The following is a 25,883-nucleotide window of genomic DNA, read 5'->3' on the forward strand; positions in this document are numbered from 1 at the left end:
CAGCTTGTCAGGCATGCATGGTAGTCCTCTTCATTGGGTCGGGAGACCGTAGAAACAACCAAAAATTGGCTGGTGTACTGAAATCAAAATACATTATCTAACTAGCATGGTACTGCAAGGACTAAGAAGGAATAAGGAGATACTTTTTTTGGAGCAGGTATTGCATTTTTTGTTGTTGCTATATCTGTTTCTCTTTTACATTTCCCCTAATGTAAATGTAAATGTGCTGTGTTGGAGAGGAGTGAAACACTAAGGAAGCACCAGGCATCTTGCCCCAGACAAAACAAGTGTGCTGGGTAAACAAACAATCAGCCATCCAGCTGTCTACAGTCTAGACCTGTCACCTGGCCCATAAATAACTGGACAGCTGAAGACTACTCTTACCTATCCAGAGACAAGGCCAACCTCGACTCAGGGGTAGACGTAACATAGTAAATCCAACACTCACTTAGTATGATAGGTATGGTATGTATTAATTTGTGCATTTGTCATCCATTTCACATGATATGTATTACAATTTGTATGATGTTGTGAATTGAAATTCGTACAAATTGTTACAATTTGCAAAACGTATGATATGTTACGAATTTGAAATTGTTGTCGCTAATGTTAGCTAGGTGGCCAACGCTAACATTAGCTATGCTAGGGGTTAGGAGTTAAGGTTAGGGTTAAGAATTAGATTCAGGGTTTAAGGTTTAGGGGAAGGGTTAGCTAACATACTAAGCTATGCAAAGTAGCTCAAAAGTAGTAAAGAGTCGCTAGTTTACTAGTTTACTAATTAGCTAAAATGCTAAAGTTGTCCGTGATAAGATTCAAACACACAACTTTTGGGTTGCAAGTTATATGCCCAACCAACCACCCTACTTTCGTTTTTGCCTTATTAAGTACCCTTCTGTCTTGTGTTTGTGTAACCATCCCAAACATAACATATACTAATTTGAGTGTAATGGATTTACGTTTACTATGTTAAGTCTAGTCTATGAGACCAGGCTGACAAGACTGTTTCTGATGAAGTCAGAGGTCTAGGTCATGTATGGCACTAAATTAAATCTGCATACATGGTCTACTTACTAAGGAAAAGTGCAAATGTAGAAGGTTTTACTTTCCAAAGAAATGTCTCTTCTTCTTTACACCATTCATGTGTGTTACATTTGTTTCCTCCTTCAATATCAGCTGAGGCGAAAGAAGGAGGTGTGTTTCTCTGAGTCCCGAGCAGAGAATTCCCTCACTCACTCCATGATATCTTGTATATTAGAAACGTCGGCGTACAAGGCGGTCACCATACATTCATTTCACCGTGCTCGTATGAGTGTGTAAGATTGTACTTCTCCCCACAGACATTTACCTGGAGTCGGTTCTTTCGCGCGGAAAAGTAACACTCCGATGGAGCTCTGTAGGTCGAAGTTTCTTCTATGTAAAGAACTCCTGAAGGAAGATAACGGAACGACATTGAGAAAGGAGGAAGACACGTTATTGATCTCTTATTACCGGTGCTTTTTTGGTTCACTTTCGAAGTTTTAAGGACCAGCTGCAATGGAAATGATTTGCGTATGTCTCCTGCCACTCTGGACCGTTGTAAAAACTCTCAAGAAAGAATGAAGTAACCGCTATGGAGCCGGACAATGCCCTGTACTCCAAACTCAAAACAGCTGGAGTTGGGGGGTGAGTACAAATTATCCAAACAAAACAGCTCTCCCCATCATCTCTTATCTATCAGATTGATCAAGATTTAACTCACTTCTGAACATCTGTGCAGCTGTTTTAACTCCAATGCGTTTCCACACATTCCAGAATAAATGCACGTGTACTTTCTTGAGAGCACACAAAGTGGGAATAATGTCTGTGTCAATGAATGAATGATCCCTATTTTGTGATCCCAATGTGTGGGCTAGTCTTTTTCCTTACTATTTTCATTTTGGATTTCTCAGCTATGACATAAACACGTTATTTGTCTGAACTAAAAGCCTATATTTTAGAGTAGGTGTTCCCAAACATTTTTACTGAAGCCCCCCTTACAGCATTGGGGATCTATATTTTTGTGGGCACAAGCACTGTTCATGACACAAACTGTTCACACCCCTCTTGTTGGCAGAGAGAACATTTTGCAGGTTTGAAACGCATTTCCTTTAATTCTACATATTTCGTCATGGGGTGCCGAGAACATTTAGCCGTTTTAAAACAATTTTTTGTAGCAATTCTATACATTTTGTCATGTCTAATGTGTATTCATGTGATATTTGAGTGACTCAAATATTACAACAAAATCTAGCTGACATGGGCTATTTGATCTGGACATTTCTGACAGGTTATAAATAGCTCTCCAAGGCAGGGTTTCCCCAACTCGATCCGGGGGCTGATTCAAATAACCAACTCACCATCAAACTCGATCCTGGGGCTGATTCAAATATCCAACTTACCATTACACTTGGTTCCGAGTTTGGGAAACCCTGCTCTAAGGTTTGCACTGACGGACATGACAAGAGGAAAACTGGTGATGCACTACCCAATTTTGAAAATGCATCCTACTATTACAACTTTCAAGAGTCCGTTGAAAGCCGGAGTTCCTTAACAAAATACTGTTGAAGAAAAAGCCCTTTTAATAAAGCCATAATAACATTTGTCATGTGTCTGAGGCTACTGTTGAGGAGAGGCATTTTTGGGAGGGTCCGAAAAAGCAGGGTCCGAAAAAAATAGGATTTTTAAAAACGAACTTCATGCAATTCTACGTCATTTACATGATAAAAGACATTAGCTGAATCTTATTTAATACCACACAAATGACCGAAATGAGTGGCTACTCTGACGCTGACAAACTGAGATCAATCTTGAATTCAACAAACAATAGCCCAGGCCAATGAAGCGACAAAGAGATTGTACAATATTAGGAGTTAATATGTATATGTATATATGTATATATGTATATACGTATATATATATATAGGCTGACTTACCTAATGATGATGAATAAGCCATAGGCTTCTACTCACTGTGATTACCGATGCACGAGTCTTGTCAATAGCTTATCTCAAGATGAGCAACTTTGAAAAACAGTGCTGCTGTTTGCAAAAAATTGGTTCACACGTCTTCTATTTTCAGCAGTAGGCATTTCCAAACTGTATGTTTTTTTCCCCAGTGGTTAAGATTTAGGTGTGTTAGGTGTTAGGTGTGTTTTGAAATTTGCAAAAGGCCAACAGACAGCCACAACCAACCATAGAAATATAATCCATAGATGGCAGTTCCTATTCAAGTCAGGCAGCTGTTGCTAGTGTACCCATGAGTTTAATAGTCAAATTGCCAGGATAAGAGGATCCAAAACACTCCTATGGATTGATTATATGTCTATGGCCACAACCGAACAAGTTGTATATTTGGCAAGCATGCTGGCCAATTTGCGGCCTTCCCGACTGTAGGCAACCAGTACCTGCCAGAATGAAAGGAAAGTGGTGCATTTTCCTGGCATGATTTAGGTCCACTTGTAGAATCTATGCCAACTCGCATTGAAGCTGTTCTGGCAGCTGGTGGTGGCCAAACACACTTTAAAATCTCATTTATGCTTGATCCGAAAATGTGGTCGGAGGGTCCATATGGAGGGTGTGACGCAATTGCGGAGCCTCCTGAGGCATGCAGAGGCCAAATTGAGCTCCATACAGCATCGCCGTGTGCCTCCCAAATGTTGTAACAATGCGGAGGGCTCCGAATAGCTCTGCATTGACATGATTGGTTGATGGTAGGTGGGGGAGGGAGGTCCTGTATAAACACAAACTCACTCCCTTCACAGCAGCTCTGCCTTGCTCCGGGAAGCGCAAGAAGTATGAATGCCCTGACTTCTGCAGAGGCCGTATCAGCGTAAACGCTTTCAGACACTATGTTGGTGTTTCCTTTATTTTGGCAGTTACATGTATGTGCTGGTGATAAAATGTAATCCACAGTAATTTTTCTGAAACTATTGATCCTCTGTAGCTAAATTATGCTCTCTGGTATATTTTGAACATTGAGAACGGGCTCCTGTCGTTGTATAAAAAAATTATTATAAAAAAAAGAATGTGATTTATTTGATTTTATGTTTTGCCTCATGGGCCCCCTGTGTACTTGTGCCTGCCCCTGTCTCAGACAATTGCCTTGTCACATTTATTTATTATGCAGTTTATTTAAAACCTTTTATCCACAGTTACCCACGTGTGCCCCTACCTCCTCTCCTCCCGCATCTGATGATTAGCAGAGCAGCAGCAGGCTGTACAATCATTGAGAGCGGGCTCCTGAAACATCTTGTGGGGTTTTACTACCTCTTGGGCCCACCACGGGACTGGGCCCAGGGGTTTCAGGCCCTGGAAGGCCCTGCATTAAACCGGCCCTGCTTGCAAAAACATTGTTAGAGAAAAGTTGAATAGCCTGTGAAAAGTGTTCTGGATTCCAGTAGAGCTGGTGGCTATATACTATCAATAATTATTACAGTTATTAATGATAGTGATAACACATTTTGGATTTCAGATTTCATGACTAAGTAAGATACAATTTCCAATTAAAACATTTACTTTTGAAAGTATAAGCATTCCCCTTTTATAAACTCTGCCAATGGACTTGAAGTTGCACTCTGCTGCTTATGCAGTTGTGCACTGCTGCCAAATGAACGCTGTGGGAGTGAGTTGCTGGGATGGTTTAGAGCAGGGATGGGAAACTTTGATGGTGATGGGGGCCACAAAAAATCTGAACTCATCATAATGGGCCGAAGTTGCTCATGAGGTCTGCGTACCCATAAACACACACATTGTGAGTAAAACATTTTAGTGGTACCCCTCTTGACAGCAGAGAGACATTTTTTAGGTTTTAGAGTTTTTTTGTTGTTTTGAATTTTACCCCTTTTTCTCCCCAATTTTGTGGTATCCAATTGTTTAAGTAGCTACTATCTTGTTTCATCGCTACAACTCCCGTACGGGCTCGGGAGAGACACACTGCTTCTTAAAACACAGCGCACATCCAACCCGGAAGCCAGCCGCACCAATGTGTCGGAGGAAACACCTGGCAACCTTGGTTAGCGCGCACTGCACCCGGTCCGCCACAGGAGTCGCTGGTGTGCGATGAGACAAGGACATCCCTACCGGCCAAGCCCTCCCTAACCCAGACAACGCTAGGCCAATTGTGCATCACCCCACGGACCTCCCAGTCGCGGCCTGTTACGACAGAGTCCCAGAGTCTCTGATGGCACAGCTGGCGCTGCAGTACAGCGCCCTTAACCAATGCGCCACCTGGGAAGCCCCGTTTCAGAGTTCTTTTTTAAGTTTGCTGCAATTCTACACATTTTGCCATGGGGCAGAGAGGAAGATCAGCTGTTTTCCAACTCATTTCCTGCAATTCTACACATTTTGCCATGAGATGGAGAGAAATGTTTGCAGTTTTTAATATGATATCTGAGTGAAACTGACTATCAAAATCGATGTGGGCACTCCGGCCGGTAATTCGACCATGATAAGAAGTTTAGATAGCTGGCTGTTAAACTAATTTAGCAATTAGATTTATTTTGCTGACATTGGCTAAGTGACTGACAAAACAAGAGAAAATCTGCTGATGCACAATCACATTTCTAAATTGCACCTTGTGCATTATACTATTGTAACTCGCAACAGTAAATTGAGACTAGGGCTGTGCGGTGACTGTCTTACTTCCACACCGGCGGTCACGAGTCACGAAGGCAGTCAAAGTCCACATGACCGTTTAGTCATGGTAATTAGGCTTCTCCAAGCTCTGATGCTGCTGCTGGAAGTAGCCTACCAAACCTGCTAACTGCCTCATACTCAGCATTCTATTGTCCCTCTAATCACTCTGACATCAATGCAAATGTGTTCAAAAACCTAATCAAACACTTCATGAGAGCCCATGAGCTCATGTTGTGCAACATTTCTACAGGCTATGCAATTGCAGAAGAAAACAGAGTGATGGCCACTAATAAAAATAGGAGGAGCCCATCATCTTTCTATAGGCTAGGCCTACTCTATGTATTTCTCATCTTTCCTAATATTAAGCACATTGCTTATATTTACAACAGAATTATAGACTACCTGGCTGGCATGAAAATAAACCACGGGGAAATGCGTCCTCCATTCGCTTTTAAGTGACGTATTTCTTCTCGTTGCCCCTGGTTTGATACAGGTGCATGATAATGGTCCATTCTAAATCAAAACAAATGTCACACATATATTATTATGTAAAGACAAGATTAAATCAAGATTAGTCTGATTGGTGACAATATTACCCTAATCATTTGAGAATTATATATTATCACTTGTGAATGATGCCCAGCATAAGAAACAATGCCTTTTTTTGCGACTTGTTCGAATCATAGTTGCACACCTCATGTAGACTAGCCCATAGGCCTATATGTTTCAATAAGGTTTGTATGCAACTAAAGTTGCTACAAATAACTTCTTAAAATTAAGCACATTAATCCGCTTTACAAGGGGTGTAGTGCCTAACTGTTATATATAAGCAGAGTGTGAGTTCCAAGTTTGGGGAAGATAATTTGACTATAAAATGCACCTTTATAATACAAACATTACATACATAATTGCATTCGCGGTCACTTTTGATAATGCTGTTTTCCGCTAATGGAACATTCGCGCTTGTAGCCTACTACCATGTGCGCATTGCTGCGCTTATAATTAGAAGAAATAGCCTAATAGTTTATCAACATTTTAAGCTAAACGTTCTGATCTGTACTATGGGGGATAGTAGATTGACATAGGCTAGTGCTTTTGCTGTTCGCTGGGCCAACGCATCTTGTTGGCTGACGAAAAGTAAATGTGGACAGTTCTTCCAATATTTTCAATATGCACGTCGGAATTGGATAAGGACACGCGCAAATGCGTCTTGGGTGTGTCTGTTTTAACTTGTCGTCTGCGACAAAGACCCAATCACGTGACGGAGAGCGGCGTGAGTGAGAGACAATTTGGATTGCGCAGAACACTCAGGAAGAAGCGCACAACGCAGCACTCCGGGTCGCAAAAGGCATGGATTTTTTTAGAGTGCATTACAGCCACCAAGGGGATTCCACCGTGAAATTCGAGGCATTATCAAGTGCTTGTAAAACTGTGAATGAGATACTTTTTGAGTGTGTACAGGCTGTGCAAAAAAAACTAAGCAGAGCTCATGCCTTTCAAGCGACTTTTTTCAAATCATCATTAGAGTCTCATCATGCAGCCTTGAAATATATAAAAATCGAATCATATAGCCCAACGCTTGTAGAACGACTAAAGTTACACGAATAACTCTAAATTAAGGATATAGGAGTACCTATTTATTTGTTAACCGCTCAACACAGAATAGCCGCATTTGTGCACTCCCTCAAATCGTTTGGAGAAAATATCTATATTTTATTCAGCTTTGTTCAATTGTATTCTTCATACTATAAAATAATATAACATCATGCCACGGATTTATATGCAACTCTTATCTGCTAAATTAACTAGTGTAGCCCACTGCCATTTGGCATTGCCACATCGGTACCTAACATAAGGACAACTCAGAATATGCTATTCTGTTCTTCTGAAATAGACTACATTTTCTTCATATCATGCTTCTTTAGACCGGTCTAAAATAAATAATGAATTTATTGTGAAGGTGTAGGCTATATTGCATGGATGTATTATACTTTTTAAAATGGCTTGTATGCTATGTGTGAATCCAGGAGATGCTAAATGTGTTTATGTTAGTTAACGGTCAATTATTGTGAGACCCACAGTTATTTGCTTGACGGCTGACGAAATTTCGTGACTGCCACATCCCTAGTTGAGACCCTGACGGAGTTCGTAAAAAAATCACAAAACAATGTTTTCTTAAATCTCACTCTGCTGATTGGCTAGTTCAGTGAGTGGGTGGGGGAATACACAATTCATCAGTGCATTATAAGCTCAGCAAAAAATAGAAACTCCCCTTTTCAGGACCTGGTCTTTCAAAGATAATTCGTAAAAATCCAAATAACTTCACATATCTTCATTGTAAAGGGTTTAAATACTGTTTCCCATGCTCGTTCAATGAACCATAAACAATTAATGAACATGCACCTGTGGAATGGTCATTAAGACACTAACAGCTTACAGACGGTAGGCAATTAAGGTCACCGTTATGAAAACTTAGGACACTTAAGAGGCCTTTCTACTGACTCTGAAAAACACAAAAAGAAAGATTCCCAGGGTCCCCTGAACGCGCCTTAGGCATGTTGCAAGGAGGCATGAGGACTGCAGATGTGGACATGTTCGTACTGTGAGATGCCTAAGACAGAGCTACATGGAGATAGGACGGACAGCTGATTGTCCTCACAGTGGCAGATCACGTGTAATAATACCTGCATAGGATCGGTACATCCGAACATCACACCTGCGGGCAGGTACAGGATGGCAACAGCAACTGCCCGAGTTACACCAGGAACACACAATCCCTCCATCAGTGCTCAGACTGTCCGCAATAGGCTGAGAGAGGCTGGACTGAGGGCTTGTAGGCCTGTTGTAAACAACGTCGCCTATGGGCACAAACCCACCGTTGCTGGACCAGACAGGACTGGCAAAAGGTGCTCTTCACGGACGAGTTTTGTCGGAGTGATTCGTGTTTATCGTCGAAGGAATGAGCGTTACACCGAGGGCTGTACTCTGGAGCGGGATCGATTTGGAGGTGGAGGGTCCATCATGGTGATGTGTGTCACAGCATCATCGGACTGAGCTTGTTGTCATTGCAGGCAATCTCAATGCTGTGTGGTCCAGGGAAGACATCCTCCTCCCTCATGTGCAGGCTCATCATGACATGACTGTCCTGACAATGCCACCAGCCATACTGTTTGTTCTGTGCGTGATTTCTTGCAAGACAGGTATATCAGTGTTCTGCCATGGCCAGCGAAGAGCCCAGATCTCAATCCCACTGAGCACATCTGGGACCTGTTGGAACGGAGGGTGAGGTCTCGGGCCATTCCCCCCAGAAATGTCCAGGAACTTGCAGGTGCCTTGGTGGAAGAGTGGGGTAACATCTCACAGCAAGAACTGGCAAATCTGGTGCAGTCCATGAGGAGGAGATGCACTGCAGTACCTAATGCAGCTGGTGGCCACACCAGATACTGACTGCTACTTTTAATTTTGACCCCCAGCTTTATTCAGGGACACATTAATCCATTTCTGTTAGTCACATGTCTGTGGAAATTGATCAGTTTATGTCTCAGTTGTTGAATTTTGTTATGTTCATTCAAATATTTACACATGTTAAGTTTGCTGAAAACAAACACAGTTGACAGCGAGAGGACGTTTCTTTTTTGCTGAGTTTATAACATTCAAACTAGTTGTCGTCACAACTCAGCAAATCTAGATGCCTTATATGCTTTTCTGCAAATATACATTTTGAATGTAGTGTTAAAATATTGAATGTGGCAAAGGTGCAGAAAGCTGAGGATGTAGAAGTGACTATAGAGGTAGTAAGTGTAATAAGCCTGTGGTCACTTGGTGACTTTCTGCTGGAGTAGCACTCAGTGTCTCCCTGCCTCCCTGGCTGCCTGGCTGGAATCTCCAGGCCTGCAGGTCATTGAGAGGCCTCACTCTGTAAGAGGAAACCGCAGAAGTCAATGAGTTTTTCAGATTGTGGACAAGTAGATGTGCCGTAACCACATACTGTAAAGCATTCTCATCCTGCTCAAGTACTCATTGCTGGTGAATACTGCATTGCTGGCGAAACCAAATACAGGCATAACATGCACTTTTACACTTTGGTCTTGATGGATTACAACACTTATCCAGGCTAACATCCAGGCTGAAAACTACTCAGTGATATTCCCAGTCCATCATTGAGACTCATCCTTTGGCCACATCCACTTTCCTTATCATAAGTTTGAAGTACGTAGTCATGGTACTGAAAAACAAACTCACAGGATAATACAACCTCGCTATGTATGTGACGTCACTGTCTGACTCTGAACTGGAAGTGCTGACTGATGATTTAGTGTGTTGAGTTTCTTAGTGTTGATGTTTCCAGATGTTTGTCTCCCCCTGCCCTTTTCATAATTTTCCCCTTATCTTTGCTTCCTTGATTTCTAAGAACCATAGGCGGGGGTAATGCAATACAAGCCATTGGAGGCCTTGGTCAGAGGCTGTGTCACAAAAATACTTTTTCAAAATGTTGTTACATTACAGCCTTAATCTAAAATTAAGTAAATTGTTTTTTTGCCCTCATCCATCTACACTCAATACCACAAAAAGAAAAGCAAAAACAGTTTTTAGTATTTTTGCAAATGTATTAAAAAAAACGAAATCAAATTTGCGTAATTATTCAGAGAATTTACTCAGTACTTTATTGAAGCACCTTTGGCAGTGATTACAGCCTCGAGTCTTCTTGGGTATGACGCTACAAGATTGGCACACCTGTATTTGGGTAGTTTCTCCCATTCTTCTTTGCAAATCCTCTCAATCTCTATCAGGTTGGATGGGGACCATCACTGCACAGCAAGTTTCAGGTCTCTCCAGAGATGATCGATCAGGTTCTAGTCTGGCCTCTGGCTGGGCCACTCAAGGACATTCAGAGACTTGTCCCGAAGCCACTCCTGCATTGTCTTCCCTGTGTGCTTAGGGTCGTTGTCCAATTGGTAGGTGAACCTTCGCTCCAGTCTGAGGTCCTGAGTGCTCTGCAGCAGATTTTCATCAAGGATCTCTCTGTACTTTGCTTTGTTCATCTTTCCCTTGAACCTGACTAGTCTCCCAGTCCCTGCCTCTGAAAAACACCCCACAGCATTATGCTGCCACCACCATGCTTCACCTTAGGCATGTTGCCAAGTTTCCTCCAGACGTGTCGCTTGGCATTCAGGCCAAAAAGTTCAATCTTGGTTTCATCAGACAAGAGAATCTTGTTTCTCATGGTCTGAGAGTCTTTTAAGTGCCTTTTGGCAAACTCCAAGTGGGCTGTCATGTGCCTTCTTCTGAGGAGTGGCCTCCATCTAACCACTCTACCATAAATAACTAATTGGTGGAGTGCTGCAGAGATGGTTGTCCTTCTGGGAGGTTCTCCCATCTCGACAGAGGAACTCTGGAGCTCTGTTAGAGTGACCATCAGGTTCTTGGTCACCTCCCTGACTAAGGCCCTTCTCCCGCAATTCCTCAGTTTTCCCGGGCAGGTCTTGGTGGTTTCAAACTTCTTCCATTTAAAAATGATGGAGGCCACTGTGGTCTTGAGGATCTTCAATACTGCAGACATTTTTGGTATCCTTCACCAGATCTGTGCCTCGACACAATCCTGTCTCGGAGCTCTACGTACAATTCCTACAACCTCTTGGCTTGGTTTTTGCTCTAACATGCAATTGTCAGCTGTTGGGCCGACAGGTAATGTACAATCAACTGAATTTCCCACAGGTGGACTCCAATCAAGTTGTAGAAATTTTCAAGGATGATCAATGGAAACAGGATACACCTGAGCTCAATTTTGAGTTTGATAGTAAAGGGTCTGAATACCCATGTAAATAAGGTTTTTCTGTTGTTGTTTTTTTATAAATGTGCAAAATGACTAAAAATCTGTTTTTGCTTTGTCATTATGGGGTATTGTGTGTAGATTGATGAGGAAAAAAGTTAATTTAATCAATTTTAGAGTAAGGTTATAACGTAACAAAATGTGGAAAAAGTCAAGGGGTCTGAATACTTTCCAAATGCACTGTAGTGCACTACTTCTGACCAGAGCCCTATGTGTTCTGATCAAAAGTATTGCACTATATAGGGAATAGGGGCTCAGATGCAAAGCAGTCAGAGGGAGACTAAGGGGGAGCAGTACTCACCTAGCCCCCCCTGTGGGTCAGATTATCTGCTATGTGGATAGGAAAGTTCCCCAGTGACTTGAACCAGCTGGATGGGCTTTGGGTAGAAGCAGTACTTCTGATGCTGGTGCTGCTTATGCTGCTGCCTCCATGGGTTACTATACATGAAATCTGACTAGCAGCAATAATGTCATAAACCACATATTTACTACTTAGAAACTAAGGATGAAATGAGTGCAAAAATGCATTTTTAAACCTTCTTACAAACCCTGTTATAACCTATACTCTATGGCAGTGGTGTAAAGTATTTAAGTAAAAATAATTGTTTTTTTGTGGTATCTGTACTTTACATTGCTATTTATATTTTTGACAACTTTTACTTTTACTCCATTACATTCCTAAAGAAAATAATGTACTTTTTACTCCATACATTTTCCCTGATACCCAAAAGTACTCGCTACATTTTGAATGCTTAGCAGGACAGGACAATTGTCTAATTCACACACTTATCAAGAGAACATTCCTGGTTATCCCTACTGCCTCTGATCTGGCAGACTCACTAAACACAAATGCTTCATTTGTAAATTGTGTCTGAGTGTTGAACTGTGTCCCTGGCTGTTCGTATATTTAAAAAACAATAACATTTTGTGTCGTCTGGTTTGACATTTTAAATTATTTATACTTTTACTTTTGATACTTAAGTATATTTAAAACCAAATACTTTTAGACTTTTACTCAAGTAGCATTTTACTTTGTGACTTTCACTTTTACTTGAGTCATTTTCTTTTAAGGTATCTTTACTTTTACTCAAGTATGAAAATTAAGTACTTTTTCCACCACTTCCGTATGGATGAGTGTGTGTAACCATATTCTCTCTCTACCCCACAGGAGAACTCTGATACTCTGGACTATTCTCTATTGTACCTGTTTCCTGGGGCTAGCTCAAGCACACCCTGAAGGTGAGGTTTCATTATTTCATTCTGAAGTAAGGATTCAGAAATCCAATCATGTATTTTTATTGAGTTTTATTATAGCTGTACAGCAGAAAATCGTATTGCATATTGCCAGTGTCAAATTGGTACAGCCTAGTAAAAACACACTTGGAAAGTGCTGGGGCAAAACGTGTATGATGTACAGTAATGTAAAGGGTGAAATGTGGACTGTAAAATGTATCATAACCCAGCTGAAACAGCTTTACTTCATTCAATCCTTCCAAACATAAGTCCTTTATCATTTAACGTGTTTAGTGAAGTTGAGGATGAACTGTGACAGGGGTCTATCTATCTATCTATCTATCTATCTATCTATCTATCTATCTATCTATCTATCTATCTATCTATCTATCTATCTATCTATCTATCTATCTATCTATCTATCTATCTATCTATCTATCTATCTATCTATCTATCTATCTATCTGTCTGTCTGTCTGTCTGTCTGTCTGTCTGTCTGTCTGTCTGTCTGTCTGTCTGTCTGTCTGTCTGTCTGTCTGTCTGTCTGTCTGTCTGTCTGTCTGTCTGTCTGTCTGTCTAGAGGCTCAGCTGAAGCATGTTTATTCTGAGAGAGGCAACAATCCTTTCTCCAACAGTAGTTGCTATCTCCTTTACTTCTTTCTGGTGTGGAAGTGAAGAGATTGTGGAGACAAAACGCTCTCTGTTCTATTTCTCTTGTGGGAGTGGGAGATGTGTACTGAAGATTCTATGGGGATTGCATCTTCTGAATCTTCTGATATCCTTCCCTCTTCTGTCTCTGATGCAACGGCTGCGTTTACTGTGGAACTCTGCCAAGATGTTCTAATAAAGGATGTTTGTGAAGATCTGGATGTAATAGGGTCAAACCTAGAGTTTTGGCATTCACTGTCCCCCTTCCTATGACAGACTACTTACTCCTATTATGTTATTACATTTCATCTTGTATCTAGCAGACTGTAAAATAATCTCTCAGAACCATTATACAGATAATTGTAAGCTACAGTATCATGGGATATTCTGCTGATGAAGTAAGTTTTTGTTCTTGTCTTCAAGTTCAGCTTCAGTTTGATGTCCTTTCCATGTGTAGGGAGGTCTGTCCAGTGATCATGCCCTCCCTGCCTCCCACTTGCTTGCACATAGAAATGTCACAAATGCCACCCTACTCCCTATATAGTGCACCACTACGGGCCCTGGTCAAAGTAGTGCTTCAAATAGGGAATAGGTTGTCAGTTGGGACACTGCATAATGTACAGCCCACCCCCTTCCTTCCCCCTAACATGACTTATGGCTCAACAGCCCGTAAGAATCATAGCTGCAGTGTCTGTACTGTTCTGTATTTCCTCTCTATTGTAGCACTATAATTCAACTCAGTGTTTAGTTGACTGTTGCCCACATTTGTTTTGCATTAGCCAAGGGGAAGTTGTACTTTCACATCTGAAGCCATGCACTGTAGCCTTTATGTGGGTCACAAAGAGGATTAATCGTTTCAACCACCTTACTTCAACCCTGGTGCAGAGAGTTAAACATTTTGTTTGGGAGACAGATACAGAGATGGGGAGATTGATGAGAAAGATATATCACAGAAAGTGATTGGCATAAACAGCAGTCAAACTACTCCCTCCAGGGACAATGTGTGGTTTAGGGGCGGCAGCGCTACCTCTAGACCAAGCTGCAGAAACAGGGGGTTGTTTTAATGCTGATCTAAGAAGTTTTAAACACCAGATTCAGACTTTATTGGCCTCAAACAGCATGGTACAACCACTGTACCTGGTGGTAACCAGATGGCTTATTACGGTACCATATTTCAGCTACATTACTCCATGTTAGACAGAGATGAAGGAGAGATGATTTGTATAAAGCAATACACCATTTACTGTAGGTGAGCCATACACCGTTAAACGTGTTTTGTAACACTACAACTAGTGGCATCTGAGCTGCCACCAATGTTAAGGAGACAAAACCTTAACTTTGCTAGTTATTAAAACTCATAATCCTGAAATGTTCTGGAACATGACATGGTGTTGTAACACCACTTAATCAAGAGTTGTGCAATACCTTGCCAGAGATTGGGAAAGCTGCTGGAAAATGTTGAAAACACTATTATGGTGTTTCAAATCCTGTCCAGTGCAGAATTACATCCCTTCTTCTGGAGTTTTCAAATACTGTAAATGGGAGTCCCTTCTCTTATTTCGTATTCCCCGCTCTTATATGGTGTGTCACACCGTGTGTGTTGATAAACTCCTCATTGGTAACACCAAAAGGTGAAAGGTTAAGTATTATTCTCAAATAAAAGACACCAGAAAAGATCGCTTTATGAAAATGCAAATGAATAAGATTGTCCAGGATAATAATGAATGAGTACATATTACTTTTTCAAGACCTGATTTTAAACCATCAAATGCTTTATTTTTTCTTTGCAAATTATCCAATGACAACAAAACATTAACAGGTCTTTCACATGGTATATTGATAAAGTAAGACAGTTCTAAGATCTGTAAGGTATTTATCATATTCTTCGAAAATCAAGAGAATATGACAGTGGAGACTGCTGAGGGGAGGACGGCTCATAATAATGGCTGGAACGGAGTAAATTAAATGGCATCTAACCATGTGTTTGATGTGTTTGATACCATTCCACTGATTCCGCTCCAGCCATTACCACGAGCCCGTCTTCCCCAATTATGGTGCCACCAATCTCCTGTGATGACAGATTACCACAGTATGGGTCATATTACCCAGAAAAAATGGATCCAATTGTTTTTCCACCATTAATTTTCCATACAGGGGATTTAAGTAACACTTAAAATAAGGGCGTTTTGTGTAGGCTTACCCTGTCGTGACATTTTGATAACCGTGTAAATGTCTCTAGGACAAGGTGACTTTTATCAATATATTCAGCTCTATTTCCCCCCCAGAAATGAAATGCTAATTAGCTGCTAATGTGGCTATCATAATGAACTACAAATGCCATGATGATCTGGACGAGACTGCCAAATCGAGGCAAAGGTTAGAATCTCTGGATTATCTATCTAATGTCAGCTAAGTTTAGTAATGAATACATTGGCTACATTTCTTTAACCCTGCTGCTGTGTTCCGGTCGAATTGGACCGAAGTTTTCTCTCTAAAAAATGTAGTTAATTTTATCTGATTGTCATAAGGTTCCATGACTTTGTCCACACAGGGCATCTGAACACACAAAATACATTTGGATGATTTTCATTACATTTTGGGTGTTTTATTTAACTTTTGTACACATGTGGTGCTCCCGGTCAAAAATGACCGGTCATTAGAAATGAATGGGATTAGTGTATAGAATGGAGTTCAGCCACGTCTATTTATCAGATGGACACACATCATCTCCCAGACCCCAACATGCATGTGTGTTTGAACACACACACACACACACACACACACACACACACACACACACACACACACACACACACACACACACACACACACACACACACACACACACACACACACACACACACACACACACACACACACACCTCACTCCCTTTCTTGGCTTCCATGGCAACCCCCACAGGAACCTTTCCCCAATAGAATCTTTCCCCCACGGGAAACACACCTGTTGGCATTCTCACAAACAATCGCAACATTGTTTCAATAATATATAGAACTTTTCTTGTAGCTCTGGTATATTAAGCTTTTTTGAGGCCTTGCTGACAATTCATTCTGTGGCAGCACAATGACCAAACAATATACTGTATGTGAGGCTCTTGATCATATCTTTGAGCATGACACTGGTGAGGAGGAGAGAGTCCTTGTTACACTTTGACACAAAGTAGCCTGTGATAAATAGCACAAAATGTTTAATCTGAGCATATGTTATAGCCAAAATAATCCATACTTTATGCTTTTTTTAAACTCATGCCTACAGGCCTACAGGCCATAAATAGCAAACAGAAGAAAAAATCTTGTAATGTTAAAAATAAATTAAGTTGATAAAAATATCTAACACAACATTAGGTGATAATACTGTAATGTATTATTATGGATTCATAATCAGCTATAATGGGGAGGTCATTTTGGACTGGGAACACAGAATTCATTAATATGAAACGAAAACAACAGGAGGGTTCAATTCACAATATTGTGTACTGTCTTGTGCAAGTTTTAAATGGACACAATACCTGTGAGCAAAGGTGTCAGCTAGAGATGACGTGCATGAGCTTGCAGGGATTTCCAGTCTTGCATGATGTCTACTTTGATGCTAATTAGCTTCTTCTTTTTTTATCTGAGAGTAAATAGAGTCGAATATATTGACAAAAGTCACCTTGTCCAAGAGAGATTTATCAAAGTTTCTCAAAACGTGACGCCAGGGTAAGCCTACATGAACATTAGCCCTTATTTGAAGTGTTTCTAAAATTCCCTTTGGGAAAAATGAAAGATGAAAAAACTAACTACCATTTCCCTATTTGAACACTAGGTTTTATGGGTATTATGACACCTCCACTGTGGGGCTATATAATATTCAGATATATTCATATATACATTATATTCAGATGTATTGAATCACAGTACAGTTGAGTTACATGATATGATTGACGCTTAACAGTTCAGCAGTGGTTGAAAAAGTACCCAATTGTCATACTTGAGGAAAACTATAGATACCTTTAATAGAAAGTTACTCAAGTAAAAGTGAGTACTTTGGGTTGTCAGGGAAAATGTATGGAGTAAAAAGTACAATATTTTCTTTAGGAATGTAGCGAAGTAAAAGTTTTCAAAAATAGAAATAGTAAAGTACAGATACCTCAAAAAATGAGTTAAGTAGTACTTTAAAGTATTTAAAGTACTTTAAAGTACTTTACACCACTGCAGTTCAGTTGGCATTAGTCTGTGATCCTTGATTGGCTTTGGATAGGATGGACCAGCCGGTGGCTGATATGGTTTTCTGCAGGGAGAGCAATAATGACAGTACACAAATGCATAATTAGTAACTAACTGTTATAATATAAACTGCTAAATTAATATACAATACTTAAACATATCAATAGAAATATGCAAATACATAATGAATAAAGCTATGCAAATATAGCAACAAGATAACAGTATGAATGTCAAAAGTGGGATGCAATAACATGTAGCATAGTAAGCCAAAGCTTAGAACAAGCTTAATTGCAGTGGCTATTTAGTGTAGCATGTAACATGTGGGACAAACATCAAACAATGGATAAAGCGCATTAAGCTAGTAGGAAAACAAGCCAGCAGTATTAACTACAAATCAGGGTTCATTTTTATTTATAAAATGAATGCAAGAAAGGTTCAAACAATGACGTACTGTATGAATTTACCAGCTTACATACGTAGCATCAACAAAACTGATCAATGAATCAAAATGGCGGCTTGACTTGGACTATTAGCATGCTACGCAAAACAAATGTTCTTGTTGAATTCCTTGTGAATTCCTTTTCTGTTGACTTCTTCAATGTGATACTCACGTTTTACCTTGACGCATACCTCCTTGGATTGTTTTGGAGAGTTTCACCTGAGTATTTCGTGTGCCCGCACCTCTCTGTATTCGTGAAGGACCCATATTGAGGGGAGGTGCCTTCTTTAGTATTATGGTGGTCCCCCAAAAGAATAATTATATAGGTGCATGACGCTACCTACTCTATTGGCTGTGTATCAGCCTACTATTCTGCAGTATGAATTCATTACACTTTGTGAAGAAATTGCCTTACCAACTAACCCTGCAGCAATTAAAACCTCACCTATTCTACTACTTTGGTACATTCTAATCCTACGGCAGCCTAGCAGCCTGGGTGGATGGGACACTATCATTCAAAACATCTTGTAACTCCTCTGCAGTAAAATCTTGTATACCCAAGTACTTCTCTGCCGCCACGACATCTATCCTCTGATTTATGTTCCATTCCTGCGGAACAATTGGCAACCATGGCCATGAACGCCAAAAAAAACAAAAACATATTGAATCACATGTTATTCCTATCACTCTTTTTTGGCCTCGGCCTACTCACAGGGATCCTCTTAGGTCTAGGGTGAGGGACCCTATCTTCCTCTGCTACTCTCTTCACTGCCTCAGCATACGACACCTTCTGCACTACTCTGATCTTGGCAACCTCAAGCTGCCTTTCTCTCACGGACACCCCTGATCTCCAGCACAATGGGTACCCATACAGTTTAGTGTGGATCCATTAAACCTTTTGTTTGTCTGAATTTGCAGGTTTTACGCACCAGCCAAGCTTCTGGTAGAGATCGATGGTCCCCTTTTGATTACCTATAACATAACACACACGCACACGCACACGCACACGCACACACACACACACACACACACACACACACACACACACACACACACACACACACACACACACACACACACACACACACACACACACACACACACACACACACACACACACACACACACACACACACACACACACACACGCCATTCCAGTTATCACTCCTTTCAACAGCGCCCTGCTCCAGAGAGGAAAGCAAGTCACAGTTATTGTCCCCATTCGCATGGTGCGGAGAGCATGCTCCCTCTGGCCGGCAGTAAAAATAAAAAAAATTAAAAAAATAGAAACAATTCCACTTCTCTTTCACCGACACAACATTCCTCAACCTCTTCTCCACCCAACCCGACAACACATACTGTATGGATCTGCCAGAAGGCAAGTATCCATTCTCTCCAAACAATCTCACTCCCACTGGGCCAGAATCATCTTTTTCATCATCAGGATGAGGCTCAAGCTCGGCGGTCTTCACCGCACCTGCCAGTTCATTCATCCTCACTCTCGTCACTTTCAATTTCCTTTTGTATCTCTTCCAAAACCTCTTTGTGATCCACCACTCCATATTCACTCAACATTTTCCACTTTTCAATTTTTTTTCCTGTCCGCCATCTTAAACCCACCTCGTGGCCCAAGAGGAGGTGCCTACAAACTTGCCTGTTTTTATACTTGACAATAGAGTTTTCTAGTAGAGGATTCATCCGCCTTCATGCCCGAGACTGGGGGAATTCTGAACAGTACAACAGAACAATGTTTGAAGTTCATATTTCAATCAAAACATTTGTTTTCTGATATGGGGGCCCAGGCTTTAGTGCAATGGGATTAACAAGTTCCTCACATGGAATGTGTGCTTGAATGGGTAACATTACAAAATGTGTCACCTTACTGCCCCAGAAGCCACAGATTAAATAAACTGTCCCACTTCTACTCTGTCTTCTCCTGTTTCTAATCTGTGTAAATAATGAATAGGAAAAATAAAGGTGGAATACACAAAAATATTCTCCATAGGCCCTGTAGATGGGTTAGCTGACAACGTCACGGAAACGATACGCACGATTCAATGGGGCAGAAGTTTGTTAATTGTTGTGATTGTGGATGGCCAGATAACTAAACATCAATGACAAGAAACTGCCACTTGGGAAATCGGGACTCGTTTCTGCTAGTTTCATCTTGTTCTTGATACCATATTTTGTTTAGAGTTATTTTGAGTGATTTCGCTAGCTAGCTAACCAACAACTGTAACAATATAGTGTATTTGATAGACCACAAGTGCTCATTGTGCAAATGTCTTTATGTTTTCAATAAACATTGGAGACATAATATAGTTTACATGTTGTCAACAATCTAAGTCAATCCCGTCTGTTTTGCCCCATAGTTGCACGCACATTGGTTTTGTTGCTAAACAACCAACCCATCTATTTAGACTTGAGAGAAGTTCAAGTATTCAGCAAAAAAAATATTGACTTAAGTCCATGGTCGTGTAACAATGGTCGATCAGTTCAACCGTTGATTCCTGAAGACTGCCTGAGTGGACTAAGTCAGTGTCGTGACAAGCAGATACAAATCCATCTTGTCACACAAATATCAGATGCCCACATTATGTATGTTACCTCATGCTACTTCTGCTATAACTTACATAGCCCTAAACATTTGGATTGTAACGTCATTTTAACCTCACAATGGGCCTGACAACTGTAGTAGCCCTATACTGCTCTACCAAGCAAAAAGACAGTAACTGCTCATGACGTGGAACTGAGAAAAATGGCTTTTATTTCCATTGGTTTCAGTAACTTTATGCAGTTACTGCTAACATGACCCCCATTTTCCCCAAAACACAATACAAAAGAGGCAGGATACTTGTCCACATGATTAAGCACGCATTTAATGTAGGAAAAATGACATTAACTCATTTTCGACCAAATTGAGCAGTTACTGCCTTTTGTTTACCCTAGGAAAAGTATTCAGTTCCCAGTGTCTTCTTTAGGATTTGTTTGGTGAATCATGGGTTACTCCGTCATTTGTAACAAATTTCAGTAAATTATTTTCGGTAGCATATCTATGTTGAAGATTAAAAAAGAATTTGGTGCATTTTCCCCCGTATTCCATCCAGTTGGCTTAATGTTCTAAATATATTACACTTGATCTTTCTTGAATAAATTCCTCCATTTTTTTTGTTTTTCCTCTAACTTATTCTGTGCCTCTATGGCACAGTGTTTATTGCCATCTATCTATTAGTCCTTATATTTCCTTTGTTAATATGAACTCTTTTGACCTAAATTGCGTTTGTTTCAACGATGAGCATTGCATTTCATGGCCTCTAAAGGCACATTTAAAAGTGTCCCATACAATAAAGGGATCTGCTGTACCTATGTTATGTTGGAAAAAGCACGTTATAAATGATTCTGTCCCAGTTAAAAACATGTTATCATCCAATAGGCTTGGATTAAATTGACAATATCCTCTCCCATGTGGAAATTCTGTAAGAGTAATGTATTTGCCAGCTATTTGATGGTCCGACCGCATTATGTCCCCTATCATCACTTTTTAAACTTTTGGTGCCAGCGAGAATGGAATAAGAACGTTGTCAAGACGACTAGCTTGATTGAGCCTCCACCATGTATATCTCACTAGATCCAGATATTTAAGCCTCCATATACCCACTAGATCCAATATATCCATCTTCTTTATGTTGTTAACAAGTTGTGGAAAAATACTGGATGACAGCTCTGTCTCTTGATCACTGGAAACTCATGTGCAAACTGTAATAGCCTACAATAAGTTGTAAAATATTGATTGAAAATGATCATCATTCAATCTTTAGGCTATAAAACCCTTTGCATTTATAAACAATTTGATTGTATGTGTTTTGATGCTGCTTTTTAGGTGCACTGAAACCGCAAATGTTTTCCACAACATTCTCTTACAAACACCAATATTCCGATTGAAGAACAAGTGGATGTTTCAGAGCACATCCATTCTGTTTTCAAACACATTCTGTGTACCAAACACCCTCCAAAACACCAGATCTCAGCTTAGGTGCATACTTCCCATGGTTTTATTTCACAACGAGGGTGTTTTGAGTCATGCTATTTTAACAATGTAGAGCCCTCAATCTCAACTCTGGACCTTGAAGCTAGTTCCACTGCGTTTTTTCATTGTACCCATCTGATCAGGGACTGATTTAGACCTGGGATACCAGGTGAGTGCATTAGTTATCAGGTAGAACAGAAAACCAGCAGGCTACGGACCTCGTAGGGTAAGAGCTGAATACCCCTGGTGTAGAGACTGGACCTTCTGTATCTGGTTTATCTCCTATCAGCTATTTAAACCCAAGTGAGGTGTGACAACGTTGTAACAAGTGTTGAAAGTTTTACAACAACTCATCTGATTTATTATAAACTTTCTGGACCATTTGATCTTCTGTAAGTAAAGCTGCTTTTGAAAAATGTATTTCTTACTAGCAGAGGCTGCACATAGCCTAGCGGTTAAAGTGTTGGGCCAGTAACCGAAAAGTAGCTGATTTAAATAGCCAAGCCGACAAGGTGAAAAACCTGTTGATGTGGCCTTATGCAAGGCACTTAACCCTAATTTGCTCCAGGGGCTGACCCCGTAGATAGGCTGTCATTGTAAATAAGAATTTGTTCTTAACTGACTTGCCTATTTATATAAAGGTTCAATAAAAAAGATGATGGCAGATGAAACTTCAAACTTTCACTATGGAGTATTTCTAGTCTTGGTTAAGGAGTTAAGGACTCATGGTTGTCGCAAGAAATTATAAAAGGTGTTTCAAAAGTTGACACACCTACACATTCATGAGTTTTTAAAATTTTTAAAATTGTTTTCTGCATTGTAGAATAATAGTGAAGACATCAAAACTATGAAATAACACATGGAATAATGTAGTAACCAAAAAAGTGTTAAACAAATCAAAATATGTTTTATATTTGAGATTCTTCAAAGTAGCTACACTTTGCCTTGATGACGGCTTTGCGCACTGTTGGCATTCCCTCAACCAGTTTCACCTGGAATTATTTTCCAACAGTCTTGAATGAGTTCCCACATACGTTGAGCACTTGTTGGCTGCTTTTCCTTCACTCTGCGGTCCAAATCATCCCAAACCATCTCAATTGGGTTGAGGTTGGGTGATTGTAGAGGCCAGGTCATTTGATGCAGCATTCCATCACTCTCTTTCTTGGTGAAATAGCCTTTACACAGCCCGGAGGTGTGTTGGGTCATTGTACTTTTGAAAAACAAATGATAGCCCCACTAAGTGCAAACCAGATGGGATTGCGTATCGATGCAGAATTCTGTGGTAGCCATGCTGGTTAAGAGTGTCTTGAATTCTAAATAAATCACAGACCATGTCATCAGCAAAGCACCACCAATCACACCTCCTCCATCATGCTTCACGTAGGGAACCACACATGCAGAGATCATCTGTTCACCTACTCTGCGTCTCACAAAGACACGGTGGTTGGAACCAAAAATCTCATCAGACCAGAGGACAAATTTTCACTGGTCTAAATGTCCTACCTTGTCACAACAGAACTGATTGGCCCAAATGCATTAAGAAGGAAAGAAATTCCACAAATTAACTTTGGCCCAAGACTATAAAATGAGTTGATCTTGCAGCTGTACTTGAATACAATGAACACTGTCCACGAGGCATCAGAAAGGCATTCTCCATCTATTTTAGTGCATGAGTGATGTCTGGTATCAGAAAATGAATACATTGTTCACAATAAAACTATGCTTCTCAGATTTTCACTGCATCTTCACTGTTGTTTTGCTTAAAGTGTGCCATGATTGATGGACCATATTGCCAGTCTATGACTTTGACAACATTAAACCAAACACGTTGTTTACATTTTGCAACTCAGAAGAGGCTCTCAGAAATCCTGTAAAGATGGCTGAACATCAAGTCCACATCACTATTAAGCACTTCTTCCTTAGTGAGGGTAGACAGAAAAGACAAACATCATGATAAATACCATGCCACCTTGCTGTCACATCACACCCTTGCAACCAGTAATCTGACATCATCTGTAAACTGTCTATTAGCACCCTGATGTTGAGTCTTTGTGTCTATACCACGCCTGTTTTGGAACACTTTTAACCCTATTGAACTTCCATTCTCTGTCTAGACTGTCTGAATATGTTTTGCACTCATACTGTATGAGATAGGGTCATTGTGTGATCTGTGGTTTCTTCTGGTTCTCTGTAGATATATGACATTGTGTGAATTGTCGGATGGTGTGTTTCTTCTGCTTGTCTATAGATGTAGACATGGTGGGATTTCTGTGATCTGTGTGTCTCTGTCCTCTTTCTCTGTAGATATGGCCATTGTGTGATGTGTCTGATGGTGTGTTTCTTCTGGTTCTCTGTAGATGTGGATGTCTTACAGCAGCTGGGGCTCACAGGGACAAGGAGCGGAGGGGGTTCATCGTCCTCAGGGGCCCGTGCTGCTCCTCAGGGGGTCATCCCCTTTAAGTCTGGGGTCATCCTCACCCAGCGGGCCCGGGTCCAGGCCCCCCTGTCTTCCATCCTCCCCACTGCCTCCTATCCCACCACCAACCTCTCTCTGATCCTCAGCCTGAGTTCCCACCGCATCAACAGCGCCTTCCTCTTCACCGTCCTGTCCAAGAGGAAGAGATTGCAGCTGGGGGTCCAGTTCATCCCGGGGAAGGTCCTGGTCTACGTTGGACAGAAGGACTTTGTCCATTTTGACTATGACGTTCACAACGGCCTGTGGCACAGCCTGGCCCTGGACATCCGAGGCCAGAGGGTCTCGTTATATACTTCTTGTGGGAAGACTAGTGTACATGCAGATCTGCATTCTAAAAAAGAAGAGGCCCTGGATCCCGAGGGCACTTTCCTGTTGGGTAAGATGGCCCAGAACTCAGTGCAGTTTGAGGGTGCCATTTGCCAGTTTGATATTTACCCCTCTGCCAAGGCAGCTCATAACTATTGTAAGTACATAAAGAAACACTGCAGGGAGGCCGACACCTACAGGCCTGTAAATCTCCCACCCCTGCTACCTCTGATCCCCTCAAACCCAAACTTTACTGTCACCCTCAACACTCCTCTGCTGTCAACTGAGGTAACCAGGAAAGTCCAGAGTCCTAGTCTGGTCTTGACTGGGGACAGAACCCGGACTAAGCTTTTTGTCCCGACCAGCCGCCCCACAGTGGCGCCAACCCTCTCTGTGCGTGAGAGTTTTGTCACACCAAAGTCTGGAACTATGTCCCTGTCCCTTCCTGCGACTGTCGCCCCGACAATGGCCAGGCCAGGATTAGATCACCCCTTAATGGCCAAGACTCATACTGTTACTGTACCCCTCAGGACCAGCGGAACACAAACATCCCCAAAGCCAACATCCCGTGGCGACAGCAGTGCTAAAAAGAGCATGGCGGTGGAACCTGGTGTTAAAACCCCAAAGCCCATAGGGAGCAGATTGGCTGCTGCACCAACCCTTTCCACCACCACCCGGCCACTAAAGAGGAAGCCAGACCTCCAAACCACGGCAGCATCCAAACAAGGCTCTTCTTCAAACTCAAACACCTCCATCCTCTACATCCAGAGAAAGCAGCTGACCGTGCTGGCTGCAAAGAAACCTGAGCCCAGAGTGACCAGTGTGGAGGCTGTCAGACCCACCTTGTTTATCTCTGTCACTCCGCCTGCCATGGATGGCTTCCAAACCTGGGACCTGGAACCGACCCAGTTCTCACTGCTGGCTGGGCCGGGACCACCTGGACTAAAGGGAGAACCAGGACCAGCGGTAAGAACACGTTTGTAAATAGAGATGTGTGTCACAGGAGGTTGGCGGAAACTTAATTGGGGAGAACATGCTTGTGGTAATGAC

The 25,883-nt window shown here is 41.3% G+C and overlaps 1 protein-coding gene across 1 annotated transcript in view; it reads left to right on the forward strand.

The window, feature by feature from the left end:
• Positions 1-1,216: 1,216 nt before the first annotated feature.
• Positions 1,217-25,883, forward strand: part of LOC135545104 (collagen alpha-1(XXVII) chain B-like) — a 144,044-nt gene continuing 119,377 nt past the window's right edge. Inside the window, exons 1-3 of the mRNA XM_064972744.1 lie at positions 1,217-1,662; positions 12,650-12,720; positions 24,409-25,799. Coding sequence (XP_064828816.1) covers positions 1,610-1,662; positions 12,650-12,720; positions 24,409-25,799 — 1,515 coding nt within the window. The 5' untranslated portion in view covers positions 1,217-1,609. The remainder of the gene's footprint in view (positions 1,663-12,649; positions 12,721-24,408; positions 25,800-25,883) is intronic.

This window comes from Oncorhynchus masou, chromosome 1, assembly GCF_036934945.1.
Source record: "Oncorhynchus masou masou isolate Uvic2021 chromosome 1, UVic_Omas_1.1, whole genome shotgun sequence".
NCBI classification, from domain to species: Eukaryota; Metazoa; Chordata; class Actinopteri; order Salmoniformes; family Salmonidae; genus Oncorhynchus; species Oncorhynchus masou.